We start from the raw sequence: 18,949 nt of genomic DNA on the forward strand, positions 1-18,949 counted from the left end.
CTTAAGTAATTTGAAGTAATAATAATGACTGAACTATGTGTGGAGCTGTAATCTGAAAACAACATTTAAGGAACCTTGACATCATGGTAGGTACAATTTTTATAATTCTGGATTTCAGATTGCATTTTGTGTGTCTGGATTGAGTTGAAGGGGCAAGAAGATATTTTTGTCAGCAATGAAAGGGAACAGGATCCTGCATTTGAGTAAAGTCTCAAAACTATCTTATTTTTTGTAAGAAGTAAAGGGAATTTTTTTAATCTAAGCCTTTAGAGTAATAAGGTACAGTAAGTATAAAAATATTAATAAGTAAATGTTTCTTCAAAGATAATGTTGAACTGTTTGTTGAATAATGATTGATAATATATGAATGGATGCTTCCAAATACAATATATTTTAATTTCTATATATATTTAACATGATACATTTGCTCTATTTGACATTTTTTATTCTCCCTGAGATGTCACATTATTTTATTAACAAAAATCTCTCTTCTTGTTTAGTGCAGAGACAACCTCTGGCCCATGAGCCGTTCAGATTATGAGCCATTATGAGGATGATTTACCACCTCCAGCAGCAGATCCCACGTTAGACCTTCCTCTGCCCCCGCCACCTCCTGCACCTCTCTCTCGGGTAAGTGCGTGGGGCCAGAGATGGCAGGAGCTCTGCTACCCATCATTTTGATTTTCTTCAGTGAGAGTTACATTCATAATCTTGTACCTAAAAGTTCTGAGATACTAAGAAACAAGAATACTGACTATGTTCAATGCAAAGGCAGAGTCCTCTAAAAATAAGATGTGTAGTGTGTATAGAGAACATGTTAAGACCATAATCAGGCATTTTTATAGTTTGGCAAAAATCTATATTTATATGCAGCACTTCTTGACAATAGTTACCTTTGGGGGTAATTTTTTGTTAACTGGGTATGAACTGTGGAACTGATTTCTACATTTCTGTGTCCCTGGTGCTAGCCCAGCACATGAAGAATAGAAAGCATTCCTTACATATTTCTGAATTGAACTAAGTGGAATTTTGCTGAATTGGGGCAAAGATATAGCTAAGAGTCACTTGTAATGTAGTTAGGGAAGGGTGTTGTGGGGCAGGCAGGCGATGAGTGTTTGATATTAGTACATTTGTGAATACTGGGAAAACAGCTAGAAACTTGATGTGGTCACTGTTTGGGACATTAACTAATAACGTGTCTCTCATAAAAGTGAAAAAAGAACTTTTAAGATTTTTTTTTTTAGAGTAAATCACATTAAAATATTTAGAGCAAGAATATAGCTCCATTTCTTGTGGCTTCCACATTTGTTGAACAGTGTGATGATGGTTGGTGTTCATAAATATGACTCTAGTAACCCTGAAAGCTTCTGCAGTGCCTTTTGAATGAACAAATATTAAATAGAAATCAAATGTTAAATCATATTCACTGCTATATTGTGTACTTATTATAGAAAAATTGTTTAAAAATTGATGATCCACATAGAGCAGAGGTTCTTTTTTTCATCTATATTGAGCTGTAACTGACATAATGGTCTGTAAGTTACAGGTGTGCACATGACAATTTGATACACAGGTTGTGAAATGGTTTCCACAGTAAGGTTAGTTAATCCCTCCATCCCTCCACATAGTTACCTTTTTTGTGTATATGTAGTAAGAACATTTAGAACTACTGCCTTAACAACTTTCAAGTACATAATACAGTATTTTTTACTATGGTCACCATGCTGTACATTAGATCCCCCAAACTAATTTACCTTATAACTGGAAGTTTGTACCCTTTCGCCAACATCTCCCTGTTTCCTTCATTCCCCATGCCCTAGCAACCACCACTCTACTCTCTGTTTTCTGCCTGCTCATGTGTGTTTGTCAGTGTTCTTTCGGTGAATTGTAAGTTTAAGTTTGAGCCGAAGCCTTAACTTTAGGGAAATTTAGGACTCTTTTAGGAATCTAATGAAAACTAGGGATCCCAGAAAAGTGCATACTGATCCAAAAGTATGATATAATTTCAACTTTCAAAACTAAAACTCTATGCCTATTTTTTAAAATCCTCGCCCAAGGATATGTTTTTATTGACTTGACAGACAGAGGAAGGGGCTGAGGGAGGAAGAAGGAAACAGATCGGTTGCCTCCTGTACACACCCCTCACCAGTGATCCAGCCCACAACCTAGGTATGTGCCCTGACCAGGAATCAAACCCGAGATCTTTTGGTGTATGGGATGACACTCCAACCAACTGAGCCACCCAGCTGGGGCTGAAACTCTATACTTATTAAATGATAGTTTCCTACTCCCCCTTCCCTGAAGCCCCTGGCGACTACTATTCTACTTTCTATCTCTATGAACTTAACTACTCTAAGTACCTCATATGAAAAGAATTCTGGAGATAGATGGTGGTGATCATTGTACAGCACTGTGAAGTTATGTAATGCCACTGAAACTGTACACTTAAAATGGTTAAAAAGAAAAGCTTATAATTTCTGGAAGTGGGCAAAAGTGCTTTAAATTCCTTGAGCTCTACCCATAGACGCCTCAGGTTGGACCCCAGTTTTGAGCCAAGCAAAGATTTTTATGGACCAAATATGTGAAGTTCTGTTAGTGTCATCATTTCATTATATTCTTTGATATAAAGGGTGACTGCCTTTTATATCTTTGGGCTGGAGATTTCTGTTATGGTCACTTAATTCTGAAAATCGATCATGCAAAATTTGCTGCCTTATAATACAATCTTTTGTTAACGTAAAGTAACTAAGACACTAACAACGGCACAAGCATTTACTAGCTCGTACGTAGTCTTTAATGGGCTGCGTTGACTGTCTTACCATTTTACAGGAAGAAGAAGAAGCCCAGGCGAAGGCTGATAAAATTAAGCTGGCATTGGAAAAACTGAAAGAGGCCAAGGTCAAGAAGGTAAACTATGGATCACTTTTGCATGGGGAAGTTAAATTAATGACATTTTATTATACTTGTTTATTAAAAATAAAATGTCAAGTGGTACTTTCCAAATAATTGTAATTTTTTCAATTTAAGGACAAAGATAAATTATATAGGTATTCTTTCTATGACATCAGTTAGCTCATTTATGTTGGTATATGGCTGGAAGTTTTCAAGTGTCTATACCCAGGGTTCCCTCACACCCAAGGAGCCCTCTCTGGTTCTGCTTAGCTGTTAGCTAATAGCAGGTGGCACCACCTTCTGGGCCTGCCTTAATTGGGTTAGAGCTCAGCTTCTGTTGGCCTTACCTCCATCTCAGCATTTCTGTGATCTCTTTTGTACATTTTTTATATTCCCTGAGGCAGCCTCCAGCCTCGCTGCCTGCCCTGGATGTCCAGCTTATCTCCCAGTGTACCAAAGGTTGATCTGCTAGTGCTCTGGTTTCAAAGTTGCATGGGTTTGAACCTATTTTCCCAATAAGCCTGTAATTTTACTGTGCATTTTCTGTAGAACATAGGTTTTTCAGGAGTACGTACATTGTATTATAACAGAAACACCTATATTTAACTTTAGTAGAAGCGTATACCTAATTAAAGTTAATAATAGTTAATTAATAAATAAAGAGAAAAATGAAATACTCTTTGTCTTATTTCAACTCCTGAAGCATATCCATCGCTGAGACTCCTTAAGAGCTTTTCACATATAGTTGGGTGAATCATTGTTTTCATATAGGGCCCTTGAATTTATGTTCATGGCCCTTTGAATAAAGGCATTCAATACATGTTGATCGATATTCAATTAATATTGCATGACTGTCCCTGGATCCAGACTTTTTAAAATATTTATTGACTTTTAGAGAGAGAGAAAAAAACACACGCATCAATTTGTTGTTCTGCTTATTCACGCATTTATTAGTTGATTCTTGCATGTGACCCGACCTGTGATCAAACCCGCAACCTTGGTGTGTGGGGACGACAACACTCACTGAATGAGCTACACAATCAGAACGGGACCCAGACCTTCACGTTTTCTCTTTGAGTCTCCAGATCACCCGGTTCCATGCATCCTGTGACGCCCGGTTCAGTCCAGCTCTCCTCAGCCTGGGCCCTCAGTGCTGCCTGAGCTGTACCAGTCCAGTCACTCTCCCACTAACCTCGGAAACTCCTTCTACCTTGTCCTCTCTTAAACCCTCCAGGACCCCTCTCCCTCTCCCCCTCCACACCCGCTCAGCTAATGGTGTTGCTGCCCGCTGCACTTACCTGCCTGCCTGCACCTGTGACACAGAGTCCATAGTATTTGCTGTTACTTAGAAACTGTCATGTTTCTAGGACCAGCCTGTCCTCGTGTGCTCCAGTTCCCATCCTCGCTTCTTGTCCCTCTGCTCAAAAGCGCCCAGTGGCACTCAGCTCACACAGTAAAGCACACACTCTCACGATGGCCTAAAGCCCCTCTATGACCTGGCTGCCCTCTGCCTCGCACCACTCCTTCACTCACCCCCTTCTTACTAGCTGGTCTCAGGGCTGCTCCTTAAATGGTCTAGGCACACCCTTGCCCTGCTGCCTGGAAAGCTCTCCCCCAGATTCCAGGGGGTCCTCTCTGTCCCTCTCTTAGGTCTGCACACCTGCCCAGGGAGGCCTTTCCTATCAGACATCACACACACCCCAGTAACTCCCTGCCCTGCCCAACTTCCTTTTTCTCCTCAGTGCTTGTTACCTTCCAACACAGTCTACCTTATTCATTTGTCGTATTTACTGCCGACATCTCCTCCTTACCCCCACAGAGGCTCCTCCAGAGATTGTGTGTGTCCTTCACTGATGCATCCCCATCTCGCAGAGCAGGTGCAAGGGAGATAGAGAGGTGAACAAGTCAGGTGAGGTCCCTGCTTGAGGGAGGATAAATTCTAGCAGGAGAGAGAAGTGCCCAAAAGAAAGTAAAGCAGGAAGGAGCGATAGGCCCAAGCAAACCTCTGGTTGTTTATAAAATGAGGGCCACGTTAGATACATTTTCAAGAGGGGAAATGAAAAGAGAAGTTGATTCTTACATGAAAAAGTAGAGCCACTAACACATTCAGTCTGTTTGCTTCAGCTGGAGGTTAAGAGAACAGGGAGGAGAGAGCAGCTGCTTCCTGCTGTGTATCAGAATCCGAGAGAACACGGCCATAGTTTACTGGAGGTGAAAAGTAACAGTAACACCAGTCACAGCCTGCCCTGATACAACAAGGAAGATGTAAAGCAGAAAAATCATCCTGATCAGTGGGAAAGGAAAATTAAAAAGCCAGGTTGTATATTTGTGCTGATTTCAGACACTCCAAATGTCTGTCTTAAAACAAAAGTCTGTGTGTGGCACAGAACATTAAGAAAATAACTCACATACTCATACATCAATAAAATGACTAGTAGATGCCCACACATCATCTACACCGTGCTTTCCTCAAGATTGTGGAAAACAAGTTATCTGAAGTACTTTGCCCTCCAGTGTTCAGAAATGTACACATCTTGTAGGACAAAGCTTTGGAAACTGGGAGCACAATCAGACTCGCTTGTTAATTTTGTTGGTTTATTTGTCTGTTTTAAAGCTCCTGTAACCCAGGAGAACAATTCCATTTGTAAATTTTGTTATAGAAGAAAAAAGTATTGCAAATGACTCAGACCTGGGATATTCTTTTATTTAACAGCTTGCAGAAGAACAAAAAGACTTTCTAAAAACTATAAAATCTGTACTGGAATGCAGCAATTTTCAACCCTTTTCGTCTCCTGGCACACATAAACGAATTTCTAAACTTCTGCGGCACACCAAAAATACATTTTTTGTCCATCTGACAAAGAAATATAGGTATAATTTTGATTTGTTCACACCAGATGGCTACTGTTGTTTGTGTTGGCTGTTGTCATTTTTTAATTTGACAGCTAAGGGAAAAGAGGTCAGTGTCCCTGACTAAATAGTCAGGTAGTGCATGTTTTAAAATTCCTGCAGGTCACCAGTTGAAAATCACTACTGTAATGGATTAGAAAAGCAAGCTTTTCATTCTTGAACCATTCTACCCCGTATCACATAGTGTAGATGTGAAAAGTGCTTAGTTGACTAAATCACATAATTGCGATTTAGGGCTGTTCTGTGTTGGTGTAGATACTCTTCAGTTTGCAAATGAGATGGAAGGTGTGAAAAATAATAAATATGATTCCTTCTTGCTAAAATCACCAGCCTTCTCTTATTTTTTTTATTTTCTAAGTTTTATAATTGTGGACATTTATAACTACATGTGGATTCAATTTAGTTTGCAATTTCTGCAAAAAAACAACTTTTCATCATTGTCAAATTATGTGGTTTATTTTTTTCTATATACATATATAGAGAAAAATAGAAGAAAACACCAACATGCATTATTTTCTCAAGATCTCCTAAGAAAGAATGAAATGTGGTCAAACATCATTAATTTTTCCACCAGGAAGATTAAGTCTTCTAAATCCTATCATTGGCAGTGAGCTGCAAGAACTTTTAAAACATGCCATACCTGACTATTTAGTCAGGGGCATTGACATTTTCCCCCTTATATTGTCAAATTAAAAAATGACAACAGCCAACACAATAGCCATTCAGTGTGAATTAATCGAAATCATACCTTTTTTGTTTTTTGTCAGATCAGCAAAAAAAAAAATTTGTTTTTTGATGTGCTGCAGAATTTTAGAAATTCATTTATGTGTGCCATGAGATGAAAAAAGTTGAAAATCGCTACTTTATAGCAATAATTCTCAGCAGAGAGAAAATAAATCATAGTATAGACCTCTCTTTGAAGAATATCTGTTTTTCCATGCAACCCTCCAGGCCTCATTTTTCAGGTCAGGTGAATGTGTCTTTGGCACTGGCCCTATCATTTTAAATGCATCAAAAGACAAACTTGATAAAAAAGCAACTACCTAACTAGAGGTATCTGCGCTGCAGGTTGGAAAGAAGTATTCTTAGGTAAGCTTGGATTTGAATCATCCCAGGAGCCAGAATTGCACTTTTCCTGCCCTGATTTCTACATTTTGACTCCTGGGAAGACCAGGCACTACATGAAGCTTCGACTTGTGGTCCTTGCATGCTCTAACCCAGAATTTATCACCACTCACACCCTTGTTTGCTATCAGTAACTCTGCATAACACTCAGGGGCACTGCACCTTCTCGGTTGACAACTTGATGTTCTAAAGATCATATTAGGTGGAAGTGGGGCAGGAGGGTAGTTCCGCAGCTTGCTCAGAATCTAACTGAAAGTTTTGGGGAGGAAGAAATGTTACCAATTGTATGGCCTCTCTCTCCAGTCCATCTAATCACTTTTTAAAATAATGATAAGTCTCCTTTGTTAATTACCATGACCAACCCTACACAAACTGAATAGGCAGAACTTATCTTGAGCTATTTCCCTTTTTAAGTTAGAATAGAAATGTAAGCAAGAAGATCAGACCTAGCCAGTTTGGCTCAATGGTTAGAGTGTCAGTCTGCAGACTGAAGAGTCCCAGGTTTGATTCCGGCCAAGGGCATGTATCTCGGTTTCAGATTCCATCCTTGGCCCAGGTCAGGGCTCATGTGAGAGGCAACCAGATGATGTGTCTCTCACATCAATGTTTCTCTCTCTCTCTCTCTGATTCCCCCCCACCCCCCTCCTTCCCTTCCACTCTCTCTAAAAAGCAATGGAAAAAATATCTCAGGTGAGGATTTTAAAAAAAAAAAAGTACCAGATAGTTCTGGTTGATGATGTTGTTTCCAGGATTTCTCCACCGGAGTAGCTGCAGGCACCGCAGGTTGGAGGTCGGACAGTGATTGTCTGGAAGGAGGAAGGTGGCACCTTCTTCCCCCATTGCACTCAAAGATAGGCCCTAACCTGACTGACTCTGACTAGACTAATTCCCACTTCATTAGGTAGGATCAGTTTAGTAGGCACCTTTCCACTCTTCCTTTTGAAGACTGTATATATACCACCATTATAACCTGTAACACTCATAAATAACAAACTACTGTAATTGAAAATACACTGCAAATACACACATGTCAAAGACAAACCCTAGCTGCATTACTTCATGAATTTTGTTGTATTGCATCAGAATCATGGTCTCTCTTGAGGATCAGAAATTGAATAACTTTTATGAGTTGTCTGGGAAAAGCCAGAGAAATCCTATGTCCTTATTGGAGATGAGTAAATGCTGCTCCTACCCAACCCTCCGGGTCTGGAGTGAGGTAACTACCAATTTGACTGGGAACTCAGTGCAGTAGAATTTTTACATACAGAATGAAAAGTCAATTAGATCATTAATTTGCCTGCGTGTCTCCTTAATAGCTTCTTTCTCAATCTGCTTTATTTCACTTAATCCACCTCTGATCCCAACCGTGTTCTGCTGGGATACAACCTGGCTCTCAGGCTCCTCAGTGATGCCAGGTCACTGTGCAGTCCCCACCTTCAAAGAACGGTAGGCTCACCAGCTTAGTCTTACGTGTATCTTAGAACTCTTGGGTTACAAGAAAAGGGACCCAACTCCAGCCAAACAAAAGAGAATAATTTATACAAAGATACAGGTGTGGCTTTCAATCAAGAAATGCTCCTGGGCTCCAGGATGAACCTTGAATAAGTCACAGCCAGATGTCAGGAGAACAGGAAGTCAGCACTTGTTCGGTTCTGTTTGTCTTCGGTCCCCTCACCAGAATGCAAAGTCTCTGAAGGAAGGGCAAGGACTTTGTTTATTGTACGTTTTTCTATTTTTGTGAGTTGGTTTCTCCACCTCTACATTCTTACCTCCTTAAACAAGTGTTCAGAGTGTGAGTTCAAGTGGAGTTCATTTGTGGGACACATGCTCATGTAAATTAGCAGAAGCAATAGCAACTTTGAAACCTTAAATCTTGGTGGCCTTCTTCAGTTGCTGACATTTAGTGGCTGCTCTGTGGCTTTATCCTCAGCTGGTTGTCAAGGTGCACATGGATGGTAACTGCACGAAGTCGCTGATGGTGGATGAGCGGCAACTGGTCCGAGGCATTCTAGACAATCTTTTTGAGAAAACCCATTGTGACTGCAGTGCGGACTGGCATCTTTATGAAACATACCCAGAACTATGAATTGGTAAGTCCCACCCCCAGCTCCAGGCTGTTCTCCAAATACCTGTGGGTTTGCTTTAATATGGGTTTTGGTCTACTCAGAAGAGTTTGGTTGAAGGCCGTCGAGACTTCCCAGACATCCCCTCCCTTCTGTCAGGTTCAGTTCTTTCCTCTTCATTTCTTTGTGGGGAAGAGACTCAGGTGATAGCAGGTGGCCAGACCTTGGGAAATGTAAGCATTATTGCTGTCACTTCTCTAGTGCTTCCTAAGGGAAAGAAAGTGACAGGCTGATGCTTCTCACTGCATGCTTAGTAAGCTGAGCAGATTGTGGGAGGGCCTGGGCATCTGTCTGCTGATGTCTCTTTAGAGTTCGCTTTTTTAACTATAGTGTAGCCGCCTCACATCACTGTCCATTTCCCCTTTCTCCCTCCCACTTGCTTAATGTCTGATACTTTGTCTACTGAAGAGGCTCTGCCCCAAAGAGCAAAGTACTGTTGAGAGAAATTGACTTAGAGAAAAAAAAAAGAAATACTGTCACTTCTCATTCTTAATACCACTCACAGAACAATTGTCTGCCAGGAGAGCTTGGTGGAATATAGCATTGCCTGTGTTAGAAGCTTTTGGTGAGATTTGTTTCTGGAGGAAATAGCCTACACTGAAAGAACCCCTCGAAGTTTTCTTCAACTCTGAGTCAAACACAAAAACGAAAGCCTTCCTTTATGCTTAGGTCTGGTTCCAATATTCATGTATTGCTTTTAGAGTTTAAGGAACAATATTTTAGAGTGCTTATCGCATATCTCACAGTTTCATTCACAGTTGTTTAAACCGATTATTGCCTAATATTGCTGGTAGGTGCATAAAATGGTGCAGCTGCTTGGAACAGCTTGGCAATTCCTCAGTAAGTTAAACATAATTACCATATGACCCAGCAACTCTACTCAATAGTTATATTTCCAAAAGAATTGAAAATGAGTGTTCAAACAAAACTTATACACAAATATTCATAGCAGCAATAGTCAACAGCCAAAAGAATGACTGGATAAACAGAAGGTGAGGTATCCATGCAGTGGCATATTTATTATCAGTCATAAAAAAGGTGAAGTACCAATATACACTGCAACATGGAGGAACCTTAAGAAGGTTATGCTGAGAGAAAGAAGCCAGACACAAGGCTACATATTAAATGATTCCATTTATGTGAACTGTCCGGACAATGCAGATCCACAGAGACAGAAGCAGACCAGTGGCTGCCCAGGCCTCGGGGCGGGAGGAGTGACTGCTTAACACACGGGGCTCTTGTTGGGGTGATAAAAATGTTCTGGAACTGGAAAGGTGGTTGCACCACATCGTGAATGCACTAAATGCCACGGAATTGTATACTTTAAAATGGTAAAAATGGTAAGTTTTATGTTATGTGTATTTTACCAGAATTTTAAAAAGTAAACACAAATCCTAATTGTTGACAAATTTGCCTTATTTTTATAAATTGGAGAGTCATTTACTAATGACTGTTTTACCCCTCAAAGAGTCACATAAATTTTATTTTTCTTGTAGGTATTTTTTCTGTCATCAAAATTGTTAGACTTTCTTCTTCCTGGACTTTTAACTCCTTCCTTTGAGGGCAGAGTGTGTATTTTGTATCACATAGAAGGTTCTTAATAGAAGTTTTCTAAGTGGAACGATGTCCATCAGTTGAAAAGAGACAAAAATGTATTAGGGCAGAAAAGTGACGAGAAAGTGAGAATGTGAAGCATTATTCACAGGCTTCTGTCTCCTCACCTGCCAGTCCTTTAACTCATTTCTTGCAAGAGATTTAATTTTTCTTCACCAGGTACAGAGTCCTGTGGTTTTGCTTTTGCTTTTTTTTTTCTTCAAGGAAATTCCTTTGGTGAGAAATGGGAGAGAAGAGAGGATTTTGGGAAAGCAGAAATTTGGAGAAAGGGGAATGAGATCAGAAAGTGTGGGTTATAGGCTCTAGAGTTAGTAGTGATGATTAATACTCAAAAAACTATCTGAGAATTTGAAAATTCTACAATATAAAAAGTCAAATTAGCTTAAGGTAATGGCAAGAAATGTATCACCATTATTTTTCCACAATTATAAGAAAATAATCTGTGGAGCATTGGCCAGTGTGACTCAGTTGGTTGAGTGTCATCCTGTGCACTGAAAGGTCTCCGGTTCGATTCCCAGTCAGGGCACATACCCAGGTTTCGGGTTTGATCCCTAGTCAGGGTGTGTGTGGGAGGCAACCATTGTTTTTCTCTCTCTCTCTCACTCTCACTCTAAAACCAATAAAAACATGTTTTTTAAAAAAAGAAAATCTGTGGAAAGCTACTTTAAAACTCTATTCTAATTTTTACAATAAATTAGTAGGTATTTGGTTTCTGACATATAAAATTAGACTTTACAACAAATTTTTTAATATCTACATATGTTACATTTAAGAAACTAAAGAAATATATAAAATCAAAACATCATTACTAAATAGCATATTTCTTACATCATCAGTATATACCAGGTTTTGAGATATGTTAAAAATGTATTTTCTCCTCATAAATTTTTTTTGTACCTTAATATTTTAGCCTAAGTAAATAGAATGCATTCAAAACAGATACTATGACACCCAGTAACTTTAGACTGTTTAGGAACAATCTAAAATAGGGGATTACCTGGGTTCTGTCAATAAAAGGAAGACTTAGGAGACTGTTACTGTGTCATTATGTGAACCATAAAACCACACTATTACAGCTAAATACTTCCTAAACATTTAATTTTCTTAGCTATATGAAGAAAATGATGTTTCAGTTTTATTTTATTTCTTAATCTGACAAAATTTATATGTAGAAAGTATTATAAATATGAAGCATTCACATAATGTTAAGTCATTTCCATTTACCTTTTTAAAACAACATTTCTAAAAGGGAATAAATAGCATGTCCCATTGTTTGGCTGGTTTATTTACCAGGAAAAGTTTTAAAATGTATCATGGTTTTGCCTTTACATTGATTCAGTGATTGATAAGTGCACCTCGAAAGATGGCTGTTATTTCAGGATAACTTAGCACACCAGAAAGATTAGCTGAGGTCATGAAAGGCCTGCCAGGCTTAGAGACTGAGGGCAAGTAAAGGAAACAAATCTGTGAGTTGACAGTTTAGTTGCACATGCAAACAGTCCAAGAGTTCCCATGGGTCAAACAAATACCTTTAGTGTAATGCAGATACATAAAAAGCTCGTTACATAAAATAATGAATTTGTAGGAAATATAATTTGCAGGAAATACTTTCTTTTATGAATGCATGTTTTAGAATAAAACATTTGAGATGTAATATAAGACTGTTTAGCTACTAAAGGAAAGCAATGGGGGAACATAAAAAAATCAAAATAACGTTGCAGGATGCTTTTGTTTCATATTTAAAAGCTGTTGAGTTTTATTATATTAACGTTATTTTTACGTTAGTTTTGGTCTATTTTAACTTTTCGTTAGATAAGTGCTCAACTCAGTTTGAGTTTTATCTGTTTTACCCTTGAAGCGTTTCTACAGGAAAGCGGCTGCCTCTGCGTCACGGGCAGTTGCTACACGTTCCCCTCAAGGAGCTCAGGCCGCAGCTGATGGTGCAGCGCTGGCCACGCTGGTGATGCGCTCCGAGGATTTTGACCCTGGAGCCAAAGAGGTGCAGCCTGGCACTTGGATATATTGCAAGACATAATGCAGGTAATGCAGCATATTTGAAAAAGGATTACTGAAGTTTATATTTAGTATTAGGTAAATCTGGCTTTGTGTGGTAAAGCATGGGTGAGGTTTTGACGATGTTTTTATACATTATGGGAGATAAGCTCTGAACGATGCTCCAGTTGTTTGGATTGCAAATTTATACAAATATGTGCACATTCCGGTCTTGATCTTAGTTAGCGGAAGAGAAATTTGTAGATGGAAAGAGAAAGGGCAGGAGGGGGCGAGGCTGAGGCAAATGAGATATTAATTCTCAAAGACCTTGGTCAATTGGTTCAGTTAAGAAATTATTTTAGCTTGTCACCCCTCAGGGTACATTGAGTCTTCAGTTTCACTCCTGACATAGGGTATTCCGAATCAGCCAGGGGCTGTATCATGTAAGTAAGTGACATTAAAAAGATATGGGCATAACTTTCTAGAACATGCTTGTATTCAGCCCATATTGGGAAGGAAGGAGAAAGAGAAGGGTCATCTCTCACAGATGACAGCTCAGGGCCTGGCCCTCTCGCGGGAAGGCTGTGCTGACACCTGATCAGGAAAATACAGAGGGAACAAACTCGCCCGCCTCTTTACAGAAGTCGCTAATTAATACAAATAAGTAACACTAGAAGAATATGCAGTTTAACACACATGTAGAAATGATCCACTTTGCTAGTAATCAAGAACTGCATATGAAAACATCAGTGCAAATGGCTTTTCCCACCTATGGTTCCCGGGGGGTAAAAAAGAATGAAGCAGGAGCACAGCCAAGTGGGCGAGAGCGCTGTGGCACTGGGCAAGGCCCGAGTGCGAGCCCAGGTCCTACCGCTTAGCTGCCATGCGACATTGGATGTGGCTTTTAAGCTTTCTGAACCTTTACTCCCTTATCTGCAAAAAGAGGGCAACTGCTTCAGAGTTATTCAGAGATTTGCTGTGAGGATGGCAGACATGGGAAGCACCGAGACCAGCGCTTAGCACACAGTCAATATTCTGTAAATTAAAGGAAGTGGTATGAATACCGGAGGGTGGGCAGGACTGGATAGTGTTTATGCCCATGGGTGGAGGCGCCACAAATTGTCTAAACTTGTGGGAAAGTGTTTGGTAAAACTAAGTTACAAAAGAGCTTATGGTTACTCTAATGATCAACTTTGCTAGTAATTCACCCTAAGGAAAGAATCCCACAGAAAGAAAAGCGATATTCATGCAAATGTTATTGTAGCATTATTTGTAATATCAAAAAAACCCCTCAAATGTTTGGCAGAAATTTAAAAAGGCAATTGTGAATACTACATGGTAACATGGAAAAGTGATTATAATGTAAGAAAGGGCAAAACTGTGCATTAAATTTATAATAATATAAAAGTAAGTTTTTTATGTGGACATAAATTACAGAGAGATACACGTTTGTGTTACTAGGGTGATAGAATTAAGGATATTTTTCTTCGTTTTCCAGATTTTCAATGTTTATGTATGTATAAAATCATAGCTACCATTTACTGAGTAATTACTATGTCCCTGGCTCTGTACAGTGTGCTTCAGATACATTGCCTCATTTTGATTTTGCTGCCTTGCAGGTAGGTATTACCCTCCTTATTAAACAGAGGAAAAAGGTGAACTTAGAGAGGATTCCTGAAATTATGATAAGGGTGGAACTGGAATTAGAGTCTAAGTCTGAATCTAAAGCCCATGTTAACCTTGTGCCATATGGCTTCACTAAATGCTTCTTGAAAGAGTTTTGAAGAAGAAATTCAAAACAGAAACAGTAAGAAGTTCTCCCATGGTTATGTTTAATTTGGTTCTTAAAGTGATGACACTATTAGAGACAAAAAAGAAATTAAATGATATAAAAGTAAATTGAGAAAGAACACTATTGTCATGCTAAGAATAATTCAGAATTAGTATATTAAATTATTTCCTTAATATCTGGATTTTGGTTTTCCAGATAGGTTCACCTTAGGACTATTGCTTAATATATGTTGGTTGAGAAAACTAAGGTAGTGTTTTAAACCAGAAGCTGGTTGTCATGGGGAAACTACATGAATATATTTAATAATATATTTTTTTAATATCAGAGGACTTAATGGTAAACAGATTGTAACATGAGTACTTCAAAGGGTGGTGCAAAGAGCTCTGAGGCAGAGGCACAACTGTACAGATACATTCTCAGGCCGGTACTGATAGGTAACCTTTCCATATCTCCCTTTTGTTGAGTTTGAGACTGATAGTTCATAAGTAGGGTCTATAGTCCATAAGTAGGGTTTGTCTTAGGGATTCCATTCTAATTTTTTGCTATAATCTGGCTCCCACATGAAAGTCCCCCTGTAATTTCAATATTTCATAAAACTTAAAGGCCTGGACCCCAGAAGCTCCCAGAGTAGCTTTACTGCATATAATTCTTTGAAGTAAAGGGAATTGTTATGTAGAAAGCAATAAAAGAAGTCATCATTCACATCCTGAATATCAATGAAAATAGAGGATTTACCTCCAAATAACCTGATTTCTTTCTTGACAATTTCCTAAAAATGGAATATATTGAGATTAAGGGGAGGACAGTCATTCAATGTTTACTTCTTAGTATAAGTGGTGAAATGTTTGATTAGACTGATTAAGAAATATAAACCTCAGAGACGCAAAAGAAATAAAGTGTATCTTTAAGGGCACTAGAAGGAAAAGATTTTGTGTATAGAAAATAAAAATAAAGTAAGCACACAATTAGTAGAGGAGAGAAACCAATGGGCATTAGCTGACTTTTTCTTATTTAAAAAATACCATTTCTAAAGGTTACTTGTATGTATAGATTTTTAAAGCTTTTTATAGATAACTGAAGGGAACTGGGGGTTAACAACCAGAAGCAGTGTGTGTGTGTGTTTTAATTCTGTACAAATTGTATCATTAAAATTTCTATGATTGAACCAGCAGTTGTTGAATACACTCATAAAAGTATCTCTTACTTTGAGGATGTTATTTAATTTTTTGCTGCTCCTTAAAAAGGCTGAGGTAGAATTCTTCTCATATTGGTTGTCTCTCTCCTTCCTTCTTGCCACACTTTCCCACTCTGCAGAATGATCCTAATCCGTGTAAACGCTCTCACTGTTTCTAAAGATCAGTCTTGCTTTGGAGATCCAAGCAGCAAGGCGAGGACCCTGGCGGGCTGGAAGTGTGAGGGGGAGGCAGAGGAACCAGGGGCTGTGGAGCCACAGGCTTCCCCTGGGAGGGGCCCCCTCCCCCCCCAGGCAGCCTGCTCGCCTCGGCCGCCTGCAGGACAGTCCCGTTGAGGCCCAGCGCTTCCAGGGAACCGTGTCAGGAGTGGCAGCAGCTGGAGGACTTGGTGACAGGAGGGCAGTAGTCTGGCTGCAAGTGCGAGGAAGGGGGAGCCATGTGTTTTTTGCAGGAACAGTCTTCCACGTTTGGGCTCAGAAATAAGTTTTAGGTGCTTGTTTTGGGAGCATTAGCTGAACATGCTGTCCCTTGTGAACTTGGTCTCTTGTAAATGTTGGCTGTTCTCAAGCCTGGCAACAGGAATGCGTGTGATTAGGTGTTCTAAAGCGTTTCAGTCACCAAGGTAATTGTCATCTTATAGATGAGGAAACTGAAGTAGAGAGGTTAAAGGGTTTATTCTGGTCAGACAGCAGTTTATGGTGGAGCCGCCTGGCAGTTACTCGAAACCCTTCAGAGCGCCTTGGTCTTCACGCGAGGAAGGACCGTGTCCGAGCTCATTGCCCCTCCTGCCGCCTCCTCCCTCTGTTTGAAGGCCACGCCCGGTGCCTCTGCTCTCAGCCCCGGTGGCTGGTTTCCACGTGTGACTATTCTTCCTCCCACAGACCCGACTGATGTCCTTAGGACCTAGATCAAGTGAGGCGTTTCCATTCAGCTCAGGAGCAGTTAGGAGGGGAGACTGCAGCTGCCAAAGCTGAGCAGCGCCTCCAGGAAATGGCTGGTTTGCACGCGACGGACACTTACTAGAGTGTATCCAGGTTACTAAATCAGTAACATAAGGGAAGAATCCAGACAGGGCTGGCCAGCCTGATTCCTTTCTCTCTTATACACAATGGTGAAATGATTAAAGGGGAAAACAATTTTAAAATTCAGATTTTTGGCAAGCATTGTATTCTTATCATCCACTCATACCACCTGTATGTGAATACCAATATCCCAAATTGTATGGAACAGACTTAGGAAGCAGTAATTAAAAACCCACATTACAAACAAATACCTGAGTTAACTGGGGACTTTGTAGTGTATGTCTTAGAGTAAGTAAGGGTGGACAGGAGAAGGGGACAAGAGCCTGGTGATTAAAAACTTTTAAAAGCCCTACAGGCAACTGTCTTCACAGATGCCTGTAGATGATATTAATTTATGTACCATCCTTTTCTTTTTATAACATTTTGTTTTTATCATGGAGGGTTTGAGAAACACACAAGTATAGATGAGGAAGGCCAGTAAGCCAGAACAAGTGCAAGAAGGAAACTGAGACAGATAACTGAAGAAACTGGCAGAGCAATTTACAGCAGACACAGAAGGTCACCTCCCTAGAAATAACATCTAGGCCTCAGTTATATTTCAGCTCCAGACCCAGGAAAGCAGCAAGAACCAAGTAGGTGACCCCAGGACCATCTGTGATGACTGACAACCACCTGCCCTGACACTGACCAATCGGTGGAGACCACGGCCCTGGAGGAGCACACCTAGAAAACGGATTCATACTCTGCTGAAACCCTCCCCTGAGACCTCCCTAAAATTCCCACCTTCAAGAAAGAGAGAAAGCCTCAAGACAAAGCACCCAGTGCCTGCTCTCCCTCTGGGGAGCAGCCCCCACCATTCCCTTTCCTCTCTTTTTCCCCTAGTTCTTCCCCCATGGGCACACATCTCCTAAACTCTAAAGGACCCCACAAAGCTTGAAACCAGGGCAGCAATGGGCAGCAGCAGCTCCTCCCAGGCTAACCCCTGAACCTGACCCCAAGGCCCCCTTTCTCTGGCTTCCCAGAGATGCAGGGCAGCCCAGCCTGGGGTCTCCTGTTGCTTCTTCTATGCTAAGCCCTTTCTTGTTTTACTGTCTCCAGCTTTAATAAATGTTCCCTCATAGTCACTTGACTGGTGTTGTGAAATTTTTCCTGCACAAAGTCAAGAACCCACACACTATCTGCTGGCCCTAGGCAGATCCACCAAGGGCCTGGTCCCCTTTCCAGTAACATAGAGGCAACTGATGTTTATGAGATTATATATATTATACCTATTTTGACCCTAGTTTTTATTTCCACAAATACTAGGTGTTGGTGAAAAAAGATAGAGTGAAAATAAATGTCTTGTCAATGTAAGAAATGGTTTAACTTTTAGAGAATTTCTATGAGTTTATTTGAGCCAAAATGACAATTGCCAGGAAGCAAAATCTCAAGGGACTGAGAAAATGTTCCAGAGAATGGTAGTTTTGCATCTTATTTTATACATTACAATCAAAGGAGGAGGCATAAGGGGTTCCATGAGATCCATTGGTGATAGATGAAGGAGGCAGGAGAAAGCAAAGGGGTGGGATATCTGGGGTTGGATGAAAAGTAAAACGAGTAGACACACACTTCTTTTACATTTGTGGGTATCGGATAGTTAACAGTTAACAATAACAGTGAGGGCTTTTGTGGTCTTTGCTCTGGTGCAGCGAGGGGCCCAGAAGAAGGGGAATTACATTGACATTCCAAAGGTATGTTTGTTATGTAGATGCACAAAGACAATAGACAGGCTCAGTTAAGGTAAAGACTGACCTTTGTCAGAGAAGATACCAGCCTAGGACAAGACTACCCACCAGGACTCACTTTTAGTTAGAAAGTTTTAATTTCAGACCATCCTATGTGGTTACTTTAGGTCTCTGAGTTTTAAGGCGGCCAGGCAGGCCTCCCCTGAGCTTGTCAGGTTTAGTATGTGGCCCTTTTTATCCACAGTCTCTTCTATGTTCTTTGGACATAGAAGCCAAATGTATTAAACAAAATTACATTTTAATTACAACTTTACTCACCAGTTACCTAATGTGTTAGTCATTTTTAGGGTTAGTTTGTATGCTAGTAAAAATGTGTTGTAAATTCTCCTGTATTTTTATTTATTGTGATTTTTAAAGTTATGAACACTTGGTTAATAAAATTTGAGGGTTTCTTTGACTTTTTTTTTTAATTTTTTTTTTTTAGAATTCAGAATATGGGAAAATAAAATATAATTCTATAATCTCAGGTCCCTAAGTCACTGAGACCTATAACTATATATAA

General features: G+C 39.9%; 1 protein-coding gene across 1 annotated transcript; it reads left to right on the forward strand.

Annotated features, from left to right (window-relative positions):
- Window positions 1–500: 500 nt before the first annotated feature.
- On the forward strand, window positions 501–17,786 carry LOC308563075 (amyloid beta A4 precursor protein-binding family B member 1-interacting protein-like). Its single transcript, XM_081149781.1, has 5 exons — window positions 501–630; window positions 2,830–2,907; window positions 8,858–9,017; window positions 12,523–12,704; window positions 17,255–17,786. The coding sequence occupies exons 1-3, from the start codon at window positions 538–540 to the stop codon at window positions 9,011–9,013; spliced, it is 327 nt and encodes a 108-aa protein (XP_081005907.1). The 5' UTR covers window positions 501–537; the 3' UTR covers window positions 9,014–9,017; window positions 12,523–12,704; window positions 17,255–17,786.
- Window positions 17,787–18,949: the final 1,163 nt, after the last annotated feature.

Source organism: Miniopterus schreibersii (genome assembly GCF_964146895.1).
Source record: "Miniopterus schreibersii genome assembly, chromosome: 1".
Lineage (NCBI taxonomy): Eukaryota > Metazoa > Chordata > Mammalia > Chiroptera > Miniopteridae > Miniopterus > Miniopterus schreibersii.